General features: G+C 36.5%; 1 protein-coding gene across 3 annotated transcripts in view; it reads right to left on the reverse strand.

Annotated features, from left to right (window-relative positions):
* Nucleotides 1-27,364, reverse strand: part of HHIP (hedgehog interacting protein) — a 90,022-nt gene that overhangs the window by 58,405 nt on the left and 4,253 nt on the right. For all 3 annotated transcript variants that reach the window (XM_070257988.1, XM_070257982.1, XM_001501985.7), the window contains exons 2-4: nucleotides 24,760-24,952; nucleotides 19,049-19,205; nucleotides 18,174-18,375 (exon numbers count right to left, since the gene is read on the reverse strand). In XM_070257988.1, the coding sequence (XP_070114089.1) occupies nucleotides 18,174-18,375; nucleotides 19,049-19,205; nucleotides 24,760-24,952 (552 nt within the window). The remainder of the gene's footprint in view (nucleotides 1-18,173; nucleotides 18,376-19,048; nucleotides 19,206-24,759; nucleotides 24,953-27,364) is intronic.

Below are 27,364 nucleotides of genomic sequence, written 5' to 3' on the forward strand. Positions count from 1 at the left end.
GGTTTTATGTAAAGGATGATAAGGGATGGTGAACCTGATATATTTCTAATGATGACCTGAATACTACAGTATTTCAAATTTTGCATCTAAGAATAAATGGTGCTTGGTGGTGTTTACATGTTTTTCATGACAACTTCATGTACGTTCTTTTAAAACTGGTAATTTTAACCATGTATCTTTTAAATTATTAGTTAATCAAAATATTCAGTTAATAAAGCGTCCTCATTCCCTGTTATGGACAAATGGAAATTGTATGTATTTTAGTATTTTTCAGGTCAATATTGCGAACAAGGAGACAGCCTCATAACAAATAAGTGAACAAGTCAATGGGGAGATATTTGAACCTGCTTAGAAAGTAACCCTGGGACCCAAATCCAAAAGCCCTCATTTCCTTCATCTTTCTCTCTTTCTAATACTATCGATCTCTATCTGAATGTTTACAATTAATTCATTGTAATCCATCAACATACAAAAACAGAATTTTTGGACTTTTCCCAGTTCCTCTGGCTCAACTGGAAGTCCAATAAACATTAGCTCAATGAAGGAATCCATCAATGAATGAATGACACATCTATAGCCACGTCCCCCATATGGAGCTGACCCATATTATTTTTGCAAATCTACAAAGCACAGGGAAGACATTCAATAAGCTCCTTCACAGAGACCTTCAGAAAACAGATCATTCCTCTGAGCTGAATTCCACAGCTCTATCAGCTTTTTGATCAAACAGAAAGTACATTACCATCTTCTGGTTAACAATCCTCTGGCTGGATCCCACCTGAACTTCCTATGGGTGAAAAGCCAGTTTCAAAGAAAAATACTCTCCCATTATTTGACATAATCAAGGGCAGAATGAACAGTTTTAAGGGGTCAGAGTGGTGAAATAAAACAGAAGAGTTAAGTCATTTCAACTTTCACATAAACCAACTAAACACTGCTTTCAAAAGGAATGGAGAGGACAGACAGTGATATAATATGTGCTAAGGAAAAAAAGGGAAATTTTTTTAGTCAGGGAGAGTGAGGCATGTTTTTAGGCCCAGAGAACTAAAGGGAAAGTCTGTCATACACTTATGTAATACTATTCCTATTTAAAACTGAAACATGTAAGACATAAACTAGTTTTTTTTTCATTAAAAAGAAATTAACTTTTTATTTTTGAATTCTCATTGCATTTGAAGATGAACATGTCTAAATGTGACAAAGGCTTTCAATGAGAAAACAAATGACTAATTTAAAGATTTTTCTGTTAGAAATAAAAGTACACACATTCTTTGTAGAGTCAGGATTTGTGCCTTTTAAACTTTCTCTTGTTTTCATTTAAGTGAATAAACAAGAACAGATTTTAATATGCATATTAAATACCTACAAAGGCATACTAACAGCCTTCTGCGAATATTCAAGTATAAGAAAATAATGACAACATTACTCTTCAAGTAGTCTACAGCACATTAATAACACTACTACGACTAAAGACGAATTAAAACATGTCATACTTGTTTACCAAAGTTAATTAAATTGAACATAATGGAGCTTAACATAATTGGAAAGAAAATGTAAACTGTAGAGCCATGGGTACAAAATATTTCAAAATTATATGTTACAAAAATACCAAACCTTCTCATTAAATTTTTCATGTTCTCTATTTAAACCTTTCGAAAGGCAATTCCCTACATACTTCTGGTATTCTTGCACGTGTGGATCCAAACTCTACAGTGACTCACTAATAAATACGATTAATAGTTGGAGTAGAAATAGGAATTTTATAAAAGCCTTTCAAAATAAGGAGAGGACTGTGGGTTTTGTAGATGTGTATCTTACAAGCCTCAACTACCCTTTTTTGGAGATGAGTTATTTTCTGCAATTTAAAAGCTATTAAGTTAGTCTTTTTGACCCCATTGCTTCTGGTGATTCAGCAATGCTTCCTGATGCATATTTTATTGGTACATCGAATCTAGGCATCTTGGTCTACATGTCTTAAAAATGAAAGTAGACATAAGCAACAAACTAATATCATGTGAACATTAAGACAACACCACCTAATTAGGTATACTGTACCAACAGAAAGCTTTAATTGGTTTGTTTCGTAACACTTAAATGTCCCTAAAATAAGACACGGAGGGAAGCCCAGTTATAGGAAGCAGGCAGAGGGAAGGAAGGCAGGATTGACTATTAAGAGCTTGGACTCTGATTCAAAGTAGTCTTATGTGTCCGATGAGTAGTGAATGTCTGTTGTTTAGATCGCCCAATATCCACTCTCCTTTCCTCTAGTAACAACACTCTGATTTTCCTTTGGGGCATAACCCCTTCCACATTGGGGTTCAGTGCTTTGGACTATGGTGATCTCTGCCCCTGACTCCAGAAAAGGGCACATAATCCAGGCTGGGCCAATCAGCATAGCAATATGTTCTGGGACCCATGACCGGCCCCACGGTGGTTGTGGGGCCCAAACCAGGGAGATCAGTTCTAAGACTTCCGTTGGAACTCTTATGGAAAAGCAGCTTCTGTTCCCCTGGATTTGCTAAGCTGGTAGGATGTAAGCCTGGAGCTGCTATGATCTGTGCTACAGAGCCTGCCCAAGAACAAAGCTACCACAGAGGAAAGTGCAGCCAACACAGGGGGAAGCAAAGCTGGGAGTTGTTTTGTTTTGTTTTATGATTAAGCCCATTTGAATTGAGTTTCTGTTTTTCCTAGGATCCTCTCCCTTTGCATTCTTTTTTCACTTCTTTCTAGACTCATTTCTTAAGCTGCCTTGCCTTCCAGACAAGGAGAAGCTCCCAAATCCCCCACAAGGGGAAGTAGGGCAGTCACAGCAGCCTGAAGAAGCCAACTAGTTAGACAGGAGCCTGACATCACTGGGGGCTGGCCATCACCGTCCTTGCTCTCTATCAGAGAAAGAAACTCAGACTCCCTAGCTGAGTATCTAAGACTCTTTACGGCTACTGTCTTTTGCCTCAGTTTACATGTCTAGCCTGATCTCAATCCCTTCATGATGTTTCCTGCATGAAAGACTCTCCCCTCTTTTCTGTCCATGCCCTATAAGAGTCATTCTCTATGTGAAGCGCCACCATCCTCAGATGGATGAAGTTACCTGTTTTTTCCTCTGAAATTTCCCAGACTTTTGCTGTACTTTGATTATAGCATGTACCAGGTCATTTATTCTGTTTCCTCTCCCTCACCAGATCTGAGTTTCTCATATCCCTGTTGCTTTTCCTGCTCACCATCCAGCCCTATGGGCAGAGCACTGATTATCCCTTGGCGAACTACCTTCCACACTCGAGGTCCTGTGTTTTGGGTTGGGTTCCAGAGATGGCTCCAGAGATGGGCCCTGTTCAGCATCTAACACATATTACGAATGTATCTTCTGATCCATGTTTACTTCTACTGGTAATTGAACAGCAAGTTTCCAGACAATGATAATGTAGAACCGGCTATAATGGTTAAAACCATCAAGACACTTTCACGTGGAATTTTTGACAAAACAAAACAAAAACAAACACACAAACAAAAACCACCTAGTAATATCTCACCAGGAGTGTGCATGAGGACACACAAATGCTTTTGGTAGGATTACAATTAGGAAACAGCCAAAGATCCTTAGAATATTAGTGTCCTGATGTGTCATTTATTTTACTCTTAACTATTGTTTCTAAATTCGTTTCAAAATTGTGAGTTTGATTGTCATTTTCTCAAGTAAAATCTTCTTAGGGTCATCAAGGAATTACATCTACATTCTGCTTTACTGTTATTATATCTCCCAGATCCAAAGATAAACAACTGAGGGGGGTTGGGGGTAAGAGGATCTTTTGTGCTGAAGTTTTTGGAAGCACATGCCTGGGTACTCCGAGCATTAGTGTCACCAATTTAATATTTTCTCCCTCATTTAAAGATTGCTCCATGTCTGCTGGCAACTCTTTTACCATTGAGTTTCTCTCCTGGGTGGCATTTAAGCTATATTTAAAACTTACATCTTGTTTATATACACTCTTGAGCCAGAACCTTTGGTTTATAGGAAAGAATTTGCTGATCTCTTCCCTTCCCCACTAAAAAATTACTGAAGTTACACTAATTGCTTCTACAACTGCATATTGTTGATCTCCTCAAAGAGTTGATATCATATGCAAAGCTTAAACTGTTTGGCTTTGCTTATGCTACAATCTGAAATATAAATCAAAGAGATTATAGAAATATTCTACATTTAGTCTACGCATTTATATACCTAAACATTGTCTGATTAAAAATCAGGTGTGTAATTGTTTTGAAAAGCTTATCTTTGGCAATGTGTAAAGCCACACAGTCCTCTAGTATATGTATGTAAATATGTACATATACACATATTTTTAAATCATATAATGTACTTATAGACAATAAAACTGAGCAATGAGATACTTTAGGAAAGGATTAAAAATATGGCCCATTCAATGTCATCCAAAACTAACGGGAAAAGAAGAAAATTAGACATTCATGGAACTAAAACATAAACATCTGGGTCTACCTAAGTTATGCCCTGATCATTAATGGGAAATTAATGATCTCTTTGCATTTCATATGTTGTAAAAAAGTATTAGTTCCCAATGTTTTCAGTATAATATAGCCAAAAAAGGGTATATTGTTGTCATCCAAAACCAAATTTAAATTTGTATGTTTGATAATTTCAATGTACATTATAATCCTCAAAAAGCACAATAAAAGCTTTCTCGTATGGAGACAACAAAAAAATTGACAAGATTTGTTTTCAATAACTTAATATTTTGTGAAAAAAATAAATGCATTCTGATGCAATATCTTCATTCATCTTTAATGGCTCTCACCAATTTTCAAGTGCCACAATAAATTCAAATTAGCAAAATTACAGGGATTACATTTTCTACTGTGTTTTCCAAATGTCACCCAAGGCAGTTATAATTTAACTATGAATCTGTTTTGAACTCATTTATATTTCAACTCATGAAATGTTTGGTATTAGAAATTAAATTATAGAAATAAAAAGCTTACTGGCATGCTTCATCTTGAAGTTTAATGACAAACGTGTGGCTAAAACTATCTTACGGGCACAGGAGAGGTCTCTCTTTTAATATGATATCCGACTATCCAACAATGTGACTAAATGCCTCCCAGAAATTTAGAATTAGAAATGCAGAGGTTAGATAAAGTTAAAGGTCATCCCCCTACAGGCAAGAGGGGGCCAGCTCCCTACCAAGTTTCTAGCAGACCTGCTTCCCTAGGGCACATCATAAAAGTAATTTACTGACAACTCACCTTACCAGGGTCATTTGGGGCCTCAAGTCTTCTGGAATTCACTTTTAAGCAGCATGATTAAGTGGGGACAACTATTGGCCCTAAAGTATTTATGCTGAGAACAAATGTCTGTCAGAATTAAATTCTTTGTGTGTGGTGGTTTCAGACTTAAAAAAGATGTGTGCCCTGATGAAAAGCACATATATTCTATTCACCAAATTAAATCTTAGAATGAATATTGGTTAATTGATTTATTAGGTTTTAAAAAAATACTCCAGAAATCCGAATAGACAGCACAGCCTAATAAAACGGGGAATGCATTTCCCATGTTAGTTAAATCCTTTTCAGTCTTTTCTAGTCCAGTTTTGTCTCACACTGGAGGAAAAAGGCATTCACATTATTTCAAAGAAAAATGAAGATACTATTTAAACCAAGCCAAGAAACTGGACTTATTTTAAAATTGTTGCAAGAAAAGCTATTTCCTGATTAAAACAAATCTCCTGCTTTTAGTGTTTTTGATAATTTTGACATGAAATATTTGGTTTCACATTAGGTAGAGATGACTTTTCCACATTGAAAAAAATTACTAAAGGTTAAAATATGTGTGCATTGGATAAAATTAAAACAGATTATCTGACACTGTGTGTGGGAGACGGCTCTAATCTGTACAGCGCATGGAAACGAAGCTGGTACTTCTTGGTAATAACAGGGGATGAGGCATACAATTTCAAGGAACACCCACAATGAAAATTATTCTTTCCAAACAGAGAATTGTTTTGGAATAAGTTAGGTTAATTGGCACCATGGGATTTCTCTCAAGGAAACACAGAGCACGGAAATCCTTACATGTGCAAGTAAAATGATCAAGCATTAACCTCTTTCCTTTTTCAATTTTTCACATCTAGTTTACTCTCTCCACAACCAAATTAACTTTTGTGGACTCACATGCAGGTAGAAAAGGAGATGGTTTTTTGCCAGCTTAATTTATAGCCTGAAAGACTGATTAGTAAATGAGGTTCCATTGCCCACAACAAAGAAGAAACGCACTGAGGATATCTGGGAATATTCTATTTTTGAATGAATTGTTGGTATTTTATAAGTAAGATTATTATTTTATGATTTAAATAGTTAGAAATTCCCTACAACAACATATGCATATCTACCTTATTAGAGGTCCATAGTTTTGTATTCTGACATCATTTTAATCCTCTCTGACTTTAGGATACGTTGATTTTGGCCTCTTATCTAAATCCAAGTGTAATTATCCTTTTAAAAAATAATTACCTGATCCTCTTTCTCTATTTAAATGTGCATTTCCCAAGGAGGAACATTTGGGGGGGGGGGGTGTGTATACACAAGTAGTCTTTAGTTGTGGTTACCATTTTCATGAATTATTGTTTACAACTGGTACAGAATGAGCCCTCTTCTTTGTACTACCACAATTGATATTTTCCTGTAATTTACACCCTTTCACCAGAACCCATTAAATGTCCTGTGTGGCTAAGGTACTGAGTTTCAAAATTTGCACTTTATGGGAAAGAAGGTACAAATTCAGTAAACACCATGTGTACAAATGCTTACGTTTAATAAGGTAAACTTCTACCACAAATATTAACCCACTGAAAGTTGGACCTGAAAGGAACCTCAGCTATTATTGATCCTCTCACTTTATCCTCAAAAGTTGAGCTCAACTGGTCAATGACTGGACCCCAGGCACAAAGCACATTCATAGCAGAGCTGGACTAGAAGTCAGAACTCTTCCCTATATCCCTGCTTCCACTCTTGCCTCAACTAATCTACCCTCTACATGGCTGCTATTGATCTTAGTTAAAAAGCTGAAGTCAGATCACGTCACTCTTCTGTTCAAAATCCTCCAATGATTCCTATTAAACTCAGAGTAAAAGCCAAAGACCTTAGTAGAACATGTAAGGTGCTACTACATTATCTGATGCACACTGGGGCGATGCACACCCCACCAACTTGGAGATGCTCAATTCCAATACTTTATTTCCTAAAATTATTCTCCTCTTCCTTCACTCAGCTTTATACTGGTCTCCCCGCTAACACACCACGCCTGCCCACTTCAAGGTCATGGTGTATCTTCACCTTCAAACCCAGGTTTGAAAACTTATCACCCTGTGATCCCCACATGTTAAAGACATGATCCTGCTGTTCACTGAAACCTGAAGTCTCACTTCATGCTGAGTTACTCAGCTTTTAAAAGTTTAACTGGAGCAATGGTGACCATATAGAAAGGTGAGTGCACCTATTTGTAATGTGGCAGGGTGCGCAGGGGGACACTGACTGGGTTTCTGTATCAGTACTAAGGAAAAAAAAATCAGAATAAAGCAAAGTAAGCGCCCCACTCTGAGCCTGGGCACTCACGGCGTTTCCAGTGCCTGAGTCACACTGACCCCTTTCTTTACCATGATTCTCCTGGAAACAGTTGGAGACTTGCACTCCTTTCTATTTCACAGAATTCTAGAGTTAGAAAGGACCTAAGGTATCATTTAGCCTCGTCTTCTGATTTCAAAGATCAGGATGCAGAGATCCCAGAAGGTAAAGCAGATCGCTCCAAGTCACACATCACTGGCAAACTGGTGTCGTTGTCTTGGCAGTGGGTGAGAGCTACAGCCATGCAGCGATCATTTCTCACACACACCCAACTGAGGTGGGATAGTATAGGACCTTGACACATTAGGGATCAAAGATGTTGACAACTGATGCTGTCACCCAAAGTTTTACTTAGTAGTACCTCTAATAATTAACTATTTACAAGGGAAGAAGCTCACCTTGGCAGCCACACCCATAAGACTTCTTCCTTGTTTTTGTGCAGAAGTTTTATATGTATTGACATTTTACCAAAGCCAGAATCTTAAAATAGACACACACACACACACACACACACAACCTTCCTTAGACAAGGAGACACTGTCTTTAAGTTGCAATTAAGAAACTTGTGCAATTAAGGAACTATGCCAACTATTGGGTAAATCTTTCTTGAGCTGGCTCCGTTACTGCAAGTCACAATATCCTAAGATCAGCCGCAGGGTGATGTGCATAGAAACCCTGGGCGTAAATCCATTATTAATGTCATGAGGTCAATCTGATCTTCCAAACCCCTGGAGATTTAAACAGAAGCTTTAATGGTGGTACAGGGAAAAAAACCACAGACTGGGTAAGAGAGAATGAGCTACGTGGCTTTCTCAACCTCAGGTCACAGGCTGGAGTCCAGTCTAAGCTGGTAATTGATAACTTATGACAGATGTTTGGTGACCTGTGTGTGGAGGGAAGTCAGTTCAAGTTTTGTTTCACTTTTCCTGAACAGGTGTGTTCACATCCCTCCACAAAGCTGTTTGCACTGTGGGAGACTCAGCACCAAATCTTTCAGAGAAAGGCTAAGAATTTAAAGGGAATTAAATTCGGTTATCTTTTTATCCTCTTAAGAGCAGTGCTTTCCTAATTTTTTTCCAACTCCAAGCATTTTCCATTCACCCTGGATACACAGTCTTTTCCTTTTATAAGCATCTCTTCTGAACAGTTTCACACTGTTGGCTGCGGGTTCTTAGAACAGATGTGTTTTCCCTATCTAGAAATAGCCGGAGGACAGATGTCATTCTATTTAAGTTCATGATCCATTTGGATCAAAGGTGCTTTAGGATAAGAGGCTGGTTTAGAAACAGCTTATTAGAATATTTTTTTAAAAAGGTAAAGAATTAAGTTACTCGTAAAGAGAAAGCCAGAATATTCAATACTTGAATATTTGAAAGAAATGTTCTTTTGTCAAGAATTTTGTGGCAATATATAAACCTTTAAGATCCTTTGTCATAATGATTTATTTTTTTATTAGCTTTAGTTTATTTAGTTATTTAGTTCTACAATCAGATTAAATAATTTTGACTACAAGCAATGATGGAATTAGTTTAGATCAAATTCATTGATGTTCTCTCTGTTCTTGTTCTACTATATATATGTGTGATAGAGTAACTAGCATATATTTTATCTTAAGCAAATAATTATTTTTTATAGATTTTCTGTGATTTGAAGTTTAGGCCTATGGACTTGTACAACATTTTAAAATGAATGGATGGATGAATTTAAAATTAAATTGTATATGGCATGCCCTGATAGAGTAAAAAGAAGTTCACTAGAAAAAGGATTCAAATTTTACCTCCCTTTTGATGGTAATTCCTGAGAGCCACTGTGACCATATGCACTGTCACCTGGTATCACAAAGTCAAGCTGGGATAGAAAATTACACGATTTAGAAAGAAGATTTTTTTCAAGCTTTTCTCATTACAACACATTACAGAATAGTCTTGATAAATAGCACCTTATTTTTCAAAGCATATTTTGATTGGAAAGTCCAAAGATGATTTTAATTTCTAGGCAGTGATCTAGTTTTTAAAAACACTTTAGAAATGTCCCCAGTTCTGGCCACCTTGATGTTGTAATAGTTCAATATAATCACAGAGTTTAAAATAACTAAATGTCAACTGATGAGTATTACCAACAAATGCATTAAGATGTATTGTAGTAATTGATAACATATTTATTATATATAAATATTATATATGTATAAATAATTATCTCTATATATTGATTATATAAATATATAAACGAAAGAAACGTATAGATAACAAACTCCTCAAATTGGTCTTAGGAAGTTAGACACAAACCAAAGGGCAGTCATGCTCAGAGATTTAGGAAACTTTCTGTAAAATATTGAGTTAACATGACAGGAAAAGTGTCTCTTGAAGCCTGGGGTCTGAGAGGGAGGTAGCCGAGATCATTCCATTTATATATTCTTGCACCTGATCTCAGCACATTTCACTGATAGACTGATAGTGGTTGCCGAAACTTTGAAACTTTCTTCTAAAGTCCTCTCTTCCTTGACTTCATGGTACAATTTACTGATCTGTTCTTTTTTTTAAAAAAAAAACTTTGTTGAGTAATACACTGTCTGTATCATGACATTACATGTTAATTTTATAGCAACTTTGCCCAATTGCTCCCCTCCCAAATCCTGAGATTCTAGATCTGTGCTTTGAGCAATAGTTACTAGTGGGCAAAAATATGTGCCTTCTTAGTTTTCAGTCCCAGTATATTTCCTTTGCAAATCCTACAATTTATTAACTCTATGGCAGATTGACACAAACCATGTTCCAAAATAAACACACAAAAAGACCTACATTACTCTAATATCCAGGTTGAGAAAAACTACTATGAAAGCAAGAAAGTTCTGATGAAAAGCTGCTGCCTACTCATGGGTCAGCTGCTCTGTGTTTCATCATCGTGAGGCATATGCTCTGAGAAACTCCAGAACTGGGGGCTTCTGCATAATGAGGTAGGTAGCAATGCCATACACCCAATGTCAAAAGGTGATGCTGTATAAACGAAGGTGCTGTCTTTCTCTAGTTATACATTTAAATTAAAATATATTCTAGGTTTACCTTTTTGAATTAAAGAAAACCCACACACATACATCATTATACCTTTGTTTCCATGGGACTGCCATACAGTTTTGGTGGGAATAATGCTAACACTACCAGAGAATTTTCATAAATTATCATCCAATCCCATACTAAGGGGGCTGTTAAATACCAGAGAGTAGAGTCACCACTAGCCCCTGCAGCTTGTGAGTCATTCTGGGGGCTTCTCCCCCTTTTCATGTTAGTATGATGGATGATGATAACAGCTAATGCTTACAAAGGACTTCAGATTCCGGTGACATCGTGCATGCAAAGTGTTAGGTGCAACCTTATTATCTCTGCAGATGAAGAAACCAGGCCTAGAGAGGTTAAATATCTTGCCCAGAGCCAAACAACCAGCAAACGGTGTGGGTGCAGTAACTGGAACCCAAGTCTGTAAGCTTGTCGCTAGGCCTAGGCCCTCAGCTTCACTGTCCTGCCAGCAAGGATGAGCTGCACGGAGGGCGATAACACCCACCGTCACCAATCTCTTTTTCTTGAACAGGTCCCCGGTTTTTCCTCCTAGGCGGTGCTGCTGATCAGAAGCATACAGCAGCAGAGCACTGTGGTTGAGAGCATGGCAACAGACAACTGCCTTGGAAATCCAGCTCTGAGACTTGCTAGCTGTGTTATCTTGGGCAGTTTACTTAACTTCCAGGCCTCAGGCTCTTCATCCGTGAAATGGGATATTAATACCTGCCACATATTGTTACTGTAAGGATGACAGAGGTAATCTATGTAATGGCTCAGCCAAGTAAGTGCTTAAAAAAATGGTGGCTATGATTAGCAAGAAAGAAGACCAGAGTATTCTTGCTAACAACATGGCTTGCTTGAAGACCACAGTATTGGGAAAGAAGAGCTATTGAATGTCTCTAAAAGAGAGTGCTGTACTACCTTCTACCACTTAGAGATAGTTTTGTGATGCCCACTATTTCCTTGCTAGCAGATAATACAGCCACTGGAAAGCAATACCAACTGATATCCCCAATAGCTCTTCTCTTTCTTCTTTCTAGGCAGATACAGCGAGGTGGTGGGGGCCACATTCAGATGGATGCTTTTGAAAGGGGGCAGAGCCCTTCTCTAGAGTCTGGACTTCTTAGTTTTTATCTTGTTTTAAATGATTACCATTGGACTTCTGAGATTTATAGGCTCTATTTCCTCCACCCTTCAAATCTTAGATAAATATAAAGACATTAATGTGAAAACTTTCCTCGCCTCAGCTGTGACTTATGGGGCCTCAAATATAGGAGAAGGCAGGCCTTTCTCTACTCAACTGGAGGGACATCGCATACACCACTCCAGTAAAAACATGCAGTGTGAGGAAAAATAAGTTATAGATTAAATGGGCTTATACTGGCAGCTACTATATCTATGCACATTTATATTTACTAAAATGTTTTATCAAGAGAATGGCAAATGCCAAAATAAAGAAATAAGAACACCGGAAATGAAAACTGATCTAACCAAACAGAAAATTACACTGAGATTATTTCACATGACCAAGGGACTTTTTGCTTTACAAAAAATAAATTCTCTGTGGACATCTACAGTAGGTTTACAACGAGATTAAATTTCTTTAAAAATGAAAAACAAAATTTTTAGAGCATACAGGGCATTTTGACGTAAAGTGTCAGCAACACTCAATAAAATAAAGAGAGTTGGGTTCAATACTATATCATTCCTACCTTGATAGAAAAAATAACTGTAGTCAAAAATTTTACTTTCAGATTGACGTTTTGTTAACATTCTAACAACAGTTTGGATCCAGAATTTTAAACTACCAAAAAAGAAAGGCATTTTAAAGTTTTTGTGTTGGAGAAGACTATTCAATTAGTTCTCTACCACTTTTAGAATGAATTTATCTAATGGTTATTTCCACCACTATAGAAATTCTCTCTTAGTTGAGGTTTACTAATGTCTAATGCAGTAATCTGATAGGTCAAAAATCTTTACAATGTCAAGTATACAAAAATATTCCAAATAGTGAATCTTCTATTGTAATATTTACTAAATACATTTTGCTGCTTTCTTTCAGCTGAACACATGCTTTCTTCCAAACTAAAGCATGCTTAAAAGCAGAGTTCTAACAGTTTTCCTCAGGAGGGATTTGATACACGGCCGAATCATCACCATATGTATATGTGTGCACGCTATGTTTCCAATACTACTTTTGAAAAGTAAATTGCTTCTCTCATCCGCTCTCACTCATTTCACTCGAACAAAAAATACACTAACATTTCATGGGCTGCTATAAGATCACAGATTAAAGAGAGGAAAATGTGAAAAGTTAGGTCTGTGACAAACTTCAGAAAAGTAGGACATCAGCTCCAACGGGTTGACGAGCACTTGGATTTCACTAAACTTTCGATGCTCATAATTATGCGTGTGATTTACAAGCATGTGAAATCAGAGGCTGCCCTGTGAGGGCTTGCCCCGGCGCACCCTGCGTCCTTCTCCACATGCTCTTGTGGCTCCCGGGCGCCCGGGTCGCTGTCTCTCAAGAGCCCCACCTCAATGGGCTCAGTCACCCGGACAATCGGCAGCTTTCAGCCTTACGTCCTCTCCTCCTCCAGTAAAAGGACTGCTTCGAAAAGCATCTTTTGAAATGAGGATCCAAGTAGATAGAGAGGGACAGGAGTCCAGTCACACTTGTTCCAATGATAGACAAGTCTTTCAGCTTTGTCTCCTGCACACTGCAAGCCGAAAGGGCTGCTGCGGCTGTGAGCCCTCCGTCCTCTCATTGGTCATGATAACTGAGTGGCAGAGAACGGTGCTTGTTGGTTTCCTTGACAGGCCACCCTGTAGGTGACAGGTGCAGGCTTGTCTCTACTGCTGCACATATGCAAAGCCAAGACTGACTTTCAGATCTTTGGAAGTCAGGGGAAGTTAGTAAAATTACACTAGAGTAACTTCTGGTGTCCTTGCCATTTTTTACAAGAGTTTTCAGATCTAATAGCAAACTACATATTTTTGGAACAAAATGGTAAGTTTTGCCAACTAGCTGAATACTAGATTCAAAAAAAACCCAAAAAACAACAACCCCAAGCCAACAAAAATTTAATGGGTAAAGCAATTGTCCAGTTAGAATTACTTGTTAAGATTTTTAAATATCATTTTTCAAAACTTTATATCAAGAATCTTACATGTTGAGAGAGTTAACTCTCTCCTCTCTCCAAGTACGCAAGTAATATGCGTGGGCCAAGTAAATAAGAAAAGGTACACGACAAATGACAACTGGTGTCCAATCATTTGCTCTCAGTGGTCATTCAGTAACAGGACTTGGGCACAGAGTGGGTAGAGACAAACATGTCTCATTCAACTTCTAACTGACCCAGGGGCTGGCTTAGTTTAGACCAGTGGTTTTCAAATTGGCTACACATTGAAATCACACCTGGAGAAGCTATAAAAACATACCAATGCCTGGATCCCAACCCCAGATATTCTGGTTTCATTTGGGCCATGGAACTTTTTGAAGTTTCCAGGCAATTATACTGTGCAGCCATTCTTGAGAACCTCTGGGCTATCATTCCCAAGGACTTCAGATAGATGAAATAGATGAAGCTGGTTATAGCACTTGCCAGAAGTTCTGATTCAAAATTCAGATATAAGCTCAACTGAAAGATTTCAAATCACCAGTATCTTGGAATTTCTCTCTTTGGGATAAAACAACAGCAGCAACAAACAATGTACATGCAACCTCCGCCCCATACATACACACAAAATGAAGATTAATTGAGAGTCTGCTCACCAGTTGGACACCTGAGCCATTCTTTACAGTGTCGGTATTAGTGGTTAGCTTGTACAATGCACTATTGCCAGACATCTCTCAAATCACTACATATTTTTAAAACATATTTCTGACTCATTCTTTACTTGGCAACTTCACAAAGCTCAGTCTTCTAGGATTTGAGCTGTTGTGAATGGCATCATCTCTTCCTTAATGGAATGACAGCTTTAATTCATATGGCACAGAATTTATTCCATTAATCCAACTCCACGATTTATTTCTTATAGCAAAAACAAGTCAATTCCTTACTTTTTGTGCTTTGCATTTTTGCATATAAGTTTTGCTTAGTAAACGTAGACAGTTATGCTCACAGGATACTGAAATCTCCTACAATATAAGTAGCACAATCTGGGTGTTTAAAAACAAGACGTTATATTTTTAGTTTCAGTCAGGACCCATTTAGGGAGGAGTTGTCCAAGTTCCCTGAATGACTGGCTCTTTGATGGTCGCTATAAGAAGCAGAGCTGGTTGAGGTTTAAGGAGCTCAACGAAATCCAGCTCCCTGCCACAAAAAGGTCAGTCCTTTACCATGTGACAGAAATCACCGTCAATTCTTAATTGACAATTAGCAGAAAAGGAAATCCAGATTCCCTTATAGCCAGCACTAGTCTTTAGAAACTCTAATAATCAGGAATTCATCTTTATGTCTGATGTAATATACTCATACTGGTCATTAATTAATATTGTGGGGGACTGTCACTGTGGTTTGTCTTGTTTTCATTTCAAAGATATGAAGGTTAGGTTTAGTATACATTATTAATTCTATTATCTCAGTATTGCAATCAATACTTTGGTCTGTTAAAATAGCTTTTTTCCTTCTCTTAGGATTTTCAAACAAAGAATAGAGAATAAGTAATATACATGATAATTTATGAAAACTCCTATTTGCATTATTTATGCAAAATGATTAACAAACATAGAATGTTGCCATGAACACACTATCTATTCATATATCAAGAAGGCTGAAAAAATTACTGTGAAATTGTTGTGAAAGTATTTTGACTTCAGGAGTCTCTAAGGGGCACACCCCAAAAATTAATGGAACGGTCAACTCACGAATGTGTTGGCATCTGCCCCACCACACCAACAGTAGCCTCTTCTAACACTTTCAATCCATGACTTGTGACAGAAGTTCCATGGAGACTGAGATAAAGGCCAGTTATAGTAGAACCTACTTGGGGGATAAGGATGTGGTCTTGTTATTCACTACACGGTATACGCTCAAATATCCATGTGATGGATTCCTACCTTATTGATCCCTAGTGCCAAATACTAAGGCAATTCAAAATACTGCACTTCAAAACATGTCATATTCTGTAACTCTACATCTGTAGAATCATGTATTCCACATCTGTAGAACAATGGATTTTGGAGTTTATTTCAAGCCCCAGCAGCCCTGGAGCTCTCCTGGGAAAGCAGGGTCAAAGGGGTTCTGCAGAATTTCTAGAGGCCTGCAGAACATGGCATTGTCATAACTTGGTCTGTACAACTTTATTGCATGATGAAACGTCTCAATGCCGGAGAAGATAAACTTTCATTCCATACCCCGATGAATGGGCATAAATTAAAAGAGAGGGATTCTGAAGTCACTCTAATTGAAAAGGAGACATTCTTTTGGCAGTTAAATTGAAGTAGAAATAAGAACACCAGTTTCTCACAACAAAATTTTCAAGTATTCTAAGCCCATTTCTTTCACCTACATTTATATCTTTTTAATACCAACATTTTTACTAAAATAATATTTGAAAATCATATATTATTATTTCAAATACTTGAAAATATATTATATTTTAGAGCAAATTAGCAATGTATATCATGGTGTACTTCCTTCAACTCAGTGATGGTCTTTCTATGAATGAATTTTAAGGAAGTCATCTATGATCAGATTAAAGAATATAGACAAGAATGAGAAATAACACAATTTACAATGATAAAAACACTGCAGTTATCCTAAATGTCTCATAATAGGGAAATGGAACACTCAAAAGAGAGAAAAACTAAGTTTTTGAGAAAAGTTTCCAAATCTGGTAACGTAGTTATAACATATTGTTAGGTGAAAAAAGAAGGCTAAAAAGATATATATATGACTTGATTTCAATTTTATTTTAAAGTTTCTTAGGAAAAAAGCTACAAGAAAACATGTTCTTCTGGTGTGTTTCCACATATTAATAGAGACCTGTATTACCTTTATAGTCAGGAAAACTTGATTTAATTTTAATATAAAAACTGGAAGAAAGTGTATCAAAATGTTAATAGTGATATTCTTTCATTGACGGGATTATAGGTGATGAATTTTTAAATACTTTCCCCAATTTCTTTTCTTTTATAGAGAGCATGTTGCACTTTCATAATTAAGAAAAACACACTGCTGGTGAGTAATGCACTTGTTGCTGCATCTTTATTCTTTGCTCATTGGGTACCACTGGCAGTGAGTTAGCAGAACGCAGTTCAGAACGTATTTCTTGAATTCTGATATGCAAAACACTAATGCTTCATTTTAAGAGACTTTGGATTATTTGCCGTGAATTCTAATGAAAACTTTCATTGGGAGAAAGTTGAAAATACTGAGTTAAACAGATTTTCCAAACGATCTGTGTCTTGATGCCAAAGTCCTTTTCCTTAAAGGACCATTAATACCATAAGGTACTTCTCTTAGGCAGCATGTCTTGGTGATGCTGCCAAAACATGAGCCTGAGGTTGGGTGGTCCCAACAATGAGGCACTCCTTGTATTCTAATTATTTTACATGGTAGGTACTGAATAGATACATATCAGGAATATATTTATATGTTTTCTGACTTGTTTCTTCTGGTTTTGACGTTCTTACCTTTGAGTAGAACTCAACAAAGCAAGAAGGAGTTTATTTCTATATAAGCAGAAGGGTAGAAATCCTCCTTTGATTTTTTTTTCTAGTCAAGAAATGAAAAAGATAACCAGTTCTTCCCAAATTATGCAGATATTTTGTTTCATTCTAAAATAGTCATGAGCTGTTAAATGTGTCTGAATTTTAGAATGCGACAATTTGCTTGACGGCTTAGTACAGCTAATATTGTACTGTGTTACCCTCTTGTGAAAGAAACTTCAAAATAATTTTATTTGTATACCTACTAGATTATTTAATATGAGAACTCCAATGGGAGAATTGAAAAAGAAGGCAATAGATGTGCTTATATATTATAAAGATGGCCAATTATAGATAAAAATATTTGACTTACCTGTAAAAACATTGTACAAGGAAGTCACAGTAAAAGGAGCATTTTTTAGGACACAGACTCAAAAACAGATGCAGTAAAAGAATGATTTGCAAGTGCCAAAATAACCAAAAGACCTCTTTGTTTCTAGTAGCAAATGCTGATATACAATTCTAAGTATTATGCCTGTTAAACAATATTTAAACAAATACTTTATAAAACCAAGAATTATTTTAAATGTGCAAATTACATGGGGAAAGCATGTCAAAATATCAATCTGATTGTACTGGTTAATAGTCACCAAATAACATTAAAAATTTAATGTCATTGTCCCGATTCAGTTGCCATAATTATTGTTCCCTTATGTTGTCTCCTTATTTTCTCCTTAAATATTCCTTCTTTTATTACAAAGAAATACCTCCAGTGAGGATAACACTAAAACAAAATCAACATAGCCAGAGCAAAGATAAATAAAATTTAAAAAGCCAACCTTTATTCCACTTTGAACAAGTTTGTGAATGTCCAAATAAGGCTCCTTGAAAATTTCTCCTTCAGGGGTAAGTATCTTCACGTAACCTTCTTTTTCCAGAATGAAGAGACGGTGCGAGCCATCCCCACTATGCAGGGCGCTGACAGGCTGGCGCAGCCCACTCACAACCTCCTGAATACAGAAGCAGTTGTGTTTGTGCTTTCTAAACAAATTAAAGAAAACCAGTAAGCTTTTCTTGAGATGAAGGAAGTAAGGGATGCATTTAGCATCCTTTTCAAAATATATTTCCTCTAGGCATCAATGTTTTTGATATTCATTAAGGGCTGCTAACCCAAGGTCACAATATGATTCTTTTACATTCTTTTCAACGGAAAAAAACAAAAGAGCCTTCTAAGAAAGTAAAAGAGAGAATCAAAACATGTATGTATTTTAAAATTTTCTAAGCTCAATATCTCATCTTCCAGTGACAATAATTAAATTAGCTTTACTCACAATAATTAAACCTTACAGAAAGACACTCAGAGAGAAAGATCTAAGATCTACTTATAAAACCCTGATTTGCTAATAATAATTGTGCTGAATATTTCCACAGCACCCTAAGTTAATAACAATCATAAAATTCAAGTTTAAAACTATATTCACAAAATTCACATGAATCATAGAGAAGCCAAGCTCATAACAGAAGATTAGTAGCCTAAACATTAAAAGCATTTAAGCTAATATGATTTTAGAGAAGCAAACTACCAGGAAAAAAAAAAAATCTGGAGGACACAGCTGCTGGACATAAGCACAGACAGTTGATTGACTGTCAAAACCACAAGATTTGTCAGTTTGGGCTTTTTTTTTAAGATTAACGAGTATTTATCTTTATGAACCTGCTCATCTCTTCCACTTTGTCATATTCTTCCATCTGATCCAAGTAGTTAGATGCTGGTCCTCTGATCTGTTTTCTTGGGAAATCTGGAAAGCACAACCCGCCATCTTTCCTTGCATAGTAAAAGCAAAACTCATCAGCAGTAGTTTGAAGGAAACCTTTAAAAAAACATAAAAAGACTCATTAGAAATACTTGGTGTCATAGTAGAAAACCCTATTTCAAAGATTAAATATAGGAAAAGAATTTTTAGAAACTATACGAATATGCTAGGGAAATATATAGACAACTATAAATATATAGACCAGAATGAAGAGACGGTGCGAGCCATCCCCACTATGCAGGGTGCTGACAAAAGATATAATCTTAAACTAAATAAAATAAAAGGAAAGAAAAACAGTTTTTTGGCTTGGGATTTCCATTTTTAACCAAAATTTAAGAATTGCAGTAAAAGTGAGATCATATTGTATTGGATATTTTAAAAGGCTCATTTGAAATACACATGATACAAACTCAGCATTAATCTTATTACTGCATTGACTCTATTTTCAAGCTTCCCCATTACCATATGTTGCACTTGTAAACTTATCTGATCACCATGCAGCATTTTTTTCCTACAGTACCAATAACTTCCTAAGAAGGACAACTTAGAATCAAGAAAGAGATAGACAATCAGGTGCCAGTTTTGGTCGTTTTACAATTCTTACCATATTGTCACTCACATATGATTGAATAATCAATCTATTGAATATTGCAAGGTCATTATATGCTATAATAAATGACTGACTCACTATGCAATGATCCAGCACTGAATTGATGCTAATAATACAGCCTCCATTTTCAAATATGTAGGTGAATTTTTCCTACACCTCATCCTTTAATTATGTTTAATGTTTTGATTTTTACCTAACAAATCAGATTATGGTACCATCAATTTTGTGATAAAGGCATCTAGTAACTGAGTGGAAGTTTAGAAATTGTATAACGGGTGCAGGTTTGCAAGGATTTCTAAGAACAAGAATTTGGGGACAACCAAATGAAGCTTATCTAGCAAACATAAAAGATCAAAAGTTTATTTTCTGTGAGCTTGACGTAGGTCCCCTCATACCTAAAACCAGTCTTAGAATCTTGACTTAACTTTTGGATGAAATGCATCACCCCTAAATTTCTGAGACAGACTCTTCAAGGCCAATATCTAACCAGGCTATTGGGAAACATCTTCTCTTCGGGAACCAGGCAAGTAAGAGCAGATGTCCATGGGAGTGTGTGTGTGTGTGGGGGGGGGGGGGGGTTGGGGGCGGGGACAGAAAAAAGAGGCCTGGCAGCTGGGAAGGGTGCTCCATGGGAGGGGCAAGGCAGCTGGAAGGAGGTTATCTTTCTTTGAAAAAATTCAGGGATTAGAAATTGGGGAGCAGAATGAAGGCTGCAGCAGCATTTACTCATCTTCAGCAATTCACTGTTGGCAAAAGATAAGTTTATTCCTCATTCTTTAATGTCTAAGCATATGGATGAAAATCGCCTAGGCGTGTTAAACAAGTCTGCTTGAGGTAAAAAGAAGAGAAGGAAAACTGAGTTGTTAAATCAAACTTTTCGCAGTTTGGGGCTAGATCTTTTTTTGGAGAGATATATATATATTTACCATCAGGCGGCAAGATCTCCATGCCAATATTATGCATGCAGGAATACTGTCATACTCTGGATATATTTATAACTGAACGTGCAAATGAGAAATTTTGTTTTAATGTAATGTTTGCCTGCAGGGTCACAGGAAAATTTCAAAGTGCAATTCCGAAGAAATTTCGAGTTTGCGTTTTCAAAAAAAGATCTGTATTCTAGCATTACAGTCTGCAAACCAATACCATGTGAAGGGGAAATTAATGAACAATGCTGGTGGCTGATTCCATTTTACAACGAATTATTAGCTGGGGACGAACATGAGGAAATGAGAAATCATTTTCAAGTGGAACATCTGAAGATTAATGAGGGTGGATTCATAAACTCTGTGGCTCCAGAGGTACTATGCTCTCTTAGCAAATGAAAAAACAAAACAAAACAAAAACCCAGAATGTTAACAATGAATTACCCCTAGCTTTTCACAGAATCTAGACTAAATGAATAAGTGTGAAGGAGAGAGCCAACTCAGAGGACCTTTACACAAAAACATGGGCATTTTTCTTATGATTATGATACTTGAATGGGAATATCTAATACTTTTATTAATACTTTATCTTAAATAATTCAATTTGGGGGACAGTGATGAATAAGACATATTTTGCTGTGAAGACCTAAAAGGGATCTGGTTTCAGGACACTGGGCTAACATTTATTGCCAGGGAAGATGTAATTTACTAAATGGCACCCTTCTGCTTGGAAGAATAGATTGAAGAGCATTTTACTGAAGGTGGGTGCCTAGCTCACCCTGGATCATCATAATATGATCAAGTCTACTAACGATGGCGGTATGCTGATTATTCCAGCAGCTGTTTGGTTTTTGTTTTGTTTTGTTTTGTTTGTTTGTTTTACTCCTGATAATTTATCGAATGTCTTGGACCCGTAACTATTCTCCTGGATTATGAACCCGGTCCTACTATACCACAAAGCACCCTATAAAATACTGACATGGAAATAAATATCCTCTGTGGAGTACTCTAAGCTCTAGCTTTTCTCTCAGCATGTATGATAGAGGAGAAAAGTTATTTTTCCTCATTATATATGATGTTCATCATGATAAGGAAAAACTGAAAATACCCACTGTCAGTAAGGCCTACACTCGAGAACATTTTCTAGCAGAGGTACTGAATTTGGATGTGTCCGTCCCTTCCTTCTGGTCTGCTCTCCGGGGGACTAAGACGACACATATGTAAGATATCTGACTGGGGTCAGGAGTGGCTATGGACTAGAGAAACTCAGTGGAATCAAACCCTTGACCTTGGCCTCATTAGCAACAGGATTAAACCAATTGAACTAATTGTATGCAGACATTTCACACTACAATAACCTACAGCTGAGGAGATGACGGTCTGAGTGATAAAAATCATTATGATAATGAGTGTAAAGGAAGAAGCAAGGCCAAGAGATGTCCCTTGAAATGCCTTCCACAGAGTGTATTATGCTACCACTTAGAGAAAGCAAAGCATCTGTTCTGCCCATCAGAATTCAGGCAGAAGAAAAGACCTGTGGTGTTGAGCAAGGAGCTCCTGTGTCTTTTTAATGAAACATTGGTATTTTTAGAAGTTTTAAGAATTTATTTCCCTAAGTAAATTCACAACGGGAGAATATTTTGATTACTAAAACACTGGTGTAACCTCACTACACTGATTTTTAACTTTTCTCATTTTTGCGTAAATAGACCATAAATATTTCTGAATTAAAGTTTCTAGAAAGTAGTTATCTTTCAAGGATACTTATTCTAAAGCCACTGGCGCTTTCTTAAAGCTTTGACGGGACAGCAAAGGGATAGTCATTTATACGTTTATTTCTTTATGTAGCGGGCATGGGGGAAAACATGAAGATGTCTCTGGAATTATTTTCTGTCTCCCAACTCCTTTCAGCATTAGCCTTCTCTCAGCAAAATACATCCCTTAGGGTAACCTCCTCTTCAAGTTTTTGATTTGCAGAAGGATGAGACTAGTTAAGATATGTTGACTAGTTTCTTATAAAAAAGAACTACAAAGTAGCTGTTTTTCACAATTTTGAACTTCAGAGGAAAGTAAACCATGCCATTAAGTAGACTTAAGAAGGTAAAAACATTATAAATTTGCTTTTTGAGCAACTTTTGAAAAATGAGTATTTGCAAAATGAGTGTTCTAGAACTTTAAAGAGGCTTCTGTGTTGGGGGCAAGGGCTGAGGGGAGGATTACCGTCGTATTCATCATACTTTAGGGAATGGGAACCTACATGCCAAGGATCAGTCTGGCTAACAAATTGATCAACAGAAGTAATACAAAGAGTGTGTTATTACAGCTCACTTTGGGGACAAGCATTTAGAGTGATTATTAGCATTTGACGGATGCAGAGAAGCCCCCTTTGCTTGTTGCTAAAGCCTGCTAGCCTGTCCCTAGAAAGCCCCCTCGCTGCTCCATCCACCACTGGAGTGGGGCTTTCATCTGGTTATCTTTCAAGGCAGCCTGGGTGGCCACCAAAAGCACTTGACATCTTGATGCACTTCAGCAGTTTTACATATATACAAACTTTGTAGAAAAATAAATTTGTCATTCGTCACCACATATGTTGTTCTGGGGAGCGAGGTGCTTGCAGTTCTGGCTCCTGAGCTGTTTGCTGCGCTCTCTCTTTCAATGGATATCGCTTTTTGTTGGTTGTTTTGGAAGCTAAAATAACTTCAGATACATGAAGACCCCCATAGACAGGTCCCTCAATCCAGCATAGTTGTATTTATCTCAAGTAGATCAAGGTAGACAAAAATACTATGTTGGTATCACTTTCAACTTACAGCAGTAAAGGCAACCCTTCAAGACCTGAAATCTGCAGCAAACCTTTATGGGACCTAATCTGTTATCACTTCTCGGCAGGCCATCTAGGCAACTGTGACCTATTCTACTTTACTTTGGGGAATGTGATAAAGAGGAAGAAACAGCTGGTTTAAGAAAGACTTAGAAACATGGCTGTAGTTTATAAAGACAATAATAATATTTTCACATTGAATGGGTTTAGATATGTGTTATGGTACACCAAAGGAAGCAAGCAACCCTAGTCAAAATGTTTTCTTAGGTTATTAAGAGAGCTCTATAAAAAAATACAAAAAAATTCTACGCTTTTCTGGGTCAGAGAGAAAAGTAAAATGGTATAGCAATGACAAAAAATTCTCCAAGCGCGTCCTACAGTTCTTAAAGAGCTTGTCTTTTCCTTCAATACTATTTAGTTTTATAAACTATTAGCTTCTGTGGATTTCTTTCTGTGTGATTTGCCTAACTAAACAGAATCTATCTCATTAAATTCTTTTCTACGTCTACGTTGATTCTTCCAACCAAAGCAATAATAACCAGAGTTTACAAACTTTTGATAGTAAAATTAATCAATGCCCAGGAATCTATATGTTTATTAGGGTCCAAAATATGATAGTGACCAGGTATATCTGGGACACTGTAGCATAAGAACTTCTATGTAGATCCTGTCACCTTCTCGTTGCACAACTTTGGTTACAACATTTCACTTCTCCTTGTGCTCCGTTTCCTCAACTGTCAAACGGAGACGACCCCATATTTCCTACCTACTTCACAGGGTTTTTGAGGAGCAAATCAGTCATTATATGTGAAAGTGCTTTGTCAGGTGTTAGTTTTTGGATTTCTAATCATACTTTACTTAAGGAAATACCTTAAAAGTTAGTGGACAGTCTGCATTTATATATCCGCTGTGTAGAAGATGAGGCTGTCTCAACATTGATGCAAATGGGTAAAGAAGACAGCAACAAGAAATTTGTACTGATAATCCAGTGTGTGTAAAGACTACCAACTGTATGATCCGTTTAACAAGAGATGCAAAACATTTCATCAAAACAACATACCGTTTGTAGACTGAAATGACAGTAATCCTTTCAGCAGCAATAAAAGGTCACAAATTTAGAAAGGTTAATTATCAAGTAAAAACAGGTATTTTGAAAGGCGAGATAAATTTTACACCCTTGTAAGCAAGCATTGAAGAACAGGTCTCTTGTAAGGATTTTCTGCAGTAGTTTATTTCCTTCATCCATTTTTTTACCTGGAATGTGGCCCCGGCAAGTATAAAAGAATTCTTTGCAATAGTCTTTGCAGAGCAGGGGAAGTTCTAGGTCTCTTTCCAAGGCTTCTCTCTCAGGCGAGTGGAACAGGCTCTGGGAGTGTGGAGAGCACAGTGCACACTTGATTTCTTCCAGTAACTTCCCGCACTCTGTGTTGTTGGTGACAGAAAATATCTGAAAGCCACAAATCAGAAACACACTTCTTTAGTGGTGTGAAGTTAGGTTTAGCTATATTTTCTTGTAATCACATAAGTAGAAAAGTATAATTTAGCCAATTCAGTTGTCTGAAAAGAATTCTCCTATCAGAATACAGAACGCCTTTATGAGGATACAGTCCAGTCTCTTGCGTTGGGATGGAAAAGCAGAGGGAGAGATGCATGAAAACGCTTCTTACTCTTGCAAATCAAATCCGTGCACCTGTCTTTCAGGTGTGAAAAATTAAACTCAATTATATTTAGATCCTTTAACTCTTTTATCACTTTACTCAGCCTCAAGTTGTATCCTGACTGATATTTAACTTTGAAACTCCAAAACACCTTTATCTAACTGTATGCAAAGGAGAAGTTTTTAAGACATAGCGTATTTGTGCTTTAGGTGAAAATCTATTTCACTCTTGAAATTCCTAATATTATGTTCTCAAAAATGTTACTTAAGTTATATTTTCCTAATTTCAATTAATTTTCAATCTATGTATTGCACAGGGAGAGTTTTCTAAAGGAGAAATCTCTCTCTTTCATGTTCTATAAAAATATCTGAAGCCGAATAAAACAGGTTTAAGACCAATTATTATTATTAATTTCATTAGAGCCAGGAAAAACCTTCTAACTAGTTCCTCAGGTATGTTATATGCATGAATAAACACGAGAGTTTAATAAAAGTGCTTTTGTCTACTATTTAGTGAGTTCTAATGAAAAACTGCATGTTTTATCCCTATTTATACAGCATCACGTCTTTTACTTCAGCAAGACCAATTTGGGAGTTACTGATTCACTGAGATTAGTAACTGGTAGATAAAATAGGTCTCCAGGTCTAGTATTAACTTTAAAAAACTGACTTCAGGAACTCCTCTAATAAATATATAAGATAATAATCAGCACAATATTTGAGACACGAAATGTAGTGCTATCTAAATCAAGCATTGATTTTTCATATTAAAAAACACTATAATGGGGTTGAATTTTATACCTTTTCTCAGTTTATATAACTATATTTATACTTAATTATTTCTTTAGAACTATGAACTGAAGTTAACATTTTAAACTCTAGATCATTGTTTAAAGCAAACATTTCATTCACAAGTTGAGGTTCTAATTTGTCTAAATTGTATGACTTCTATTTTTTTAGGATAAAGGTAATCTAGATGATCACAAAATTTGGATCTGAAAGAGCAAGGCAACTAAAAAAATCACTGAACACAAGCATGCTAAAATTTCACCATTGTAGTACTTTAAAGTCCAACAAAAGTTACCCTATTTCGGAAAAATATATATATGCACACATAATGTGTTGTAACTATTCATGATATTCAGAAAAGTTTTTATTAATCACAATTATATTTACATTTTAATTTTTATCAATTTACTTAAATAACAATTGCTTAAACGGTTAAGGTTTTCTAAAAGGAAACATACACCAGACACTTAGAATTTGCATTCCAAGAATGTTTTAAATGTCTTTTATTGTCCATACTCTGGCAGACCTCACCAGATCTATTCAATATTAATACTGTCTAACTTTGTTCGGTTTGTTTATCATACAGCAGTCCACTAAGAACAAAACAGCTACAGGATGCTGAAGCCACCTCTTTTGCTGGCTGAAAAACCGGAATGTAATTACCTTTGGTTTTATGGAGAATATGCACGCTCCCACTTTTTATAGCTGAAACAAAATGATCCCCGTATACTCTCCCAGCTGCTATCCAGGAAGAGCCTGATTTTAGTGCCTAAAGAATTTTGTCTTTTACAATTTTTGGAATGTGTCCTGGCCACAAGATCTCTCATCAAAAGTTTTAGAAATAGGATTCAATAAATTATCTGAAATCAAGTATAATATTATTCTTTGTAAAGTTTCATGCTGTTCCGGCCCAGCAGGATGGTAACATTTTGCTCTGTGTGAGGTCTGCAGTGTAAATACCTATTTGAAGATAGATAGAGCCATCATTCTGGCTTTGGTTTCAATGAACCAATAGTCTTACTGAAGTCAATTAAGCTGACTCAGTCCAAGCTGCAACACTGTTTTAGACAGATGAGTCCTGGTGTGGGGAGGATATTTTTTCTTCTATTTTGCCTATGTGTCTGTGTCTACAGAGGTCCTTAACTTTATGTCTGACAATGTCATCAATCTTAAGAAGAAATTTAAGCTAATTTCCTGTTTCGATTTTTAAAAGCCATACACGAAACCATCAAATTACAGTGGTTTAAACTAAATATACTTTGGACATCATGTAAAACTTCGAAACATTATTACAGCATGCCTAGTAATGATTGTGGCTGTTGCTGACTAATTTATAACATCTGGCAGGTCATCCTTTAATCTTTCGCCACATGAAAGTAAAATCCATAGAAGAAAGGTAAGATAAATCCTGGA

The sequence above is a fragment of the Equus caballus genome, chromosome 2, assembly GCF_041296265.1.
Source record: "Equus caballus isolate H_3958 breed thoroughbred chromosome 2, TB-T2T, whole genome shotgun sequence".
Classification (NCBI taxonomy): domain Eukaryota; kingdom Metazoa; phylum Chordata; class Mammalia; order Perissodactyla; family Equidae; genus Equus; species Equus caballus.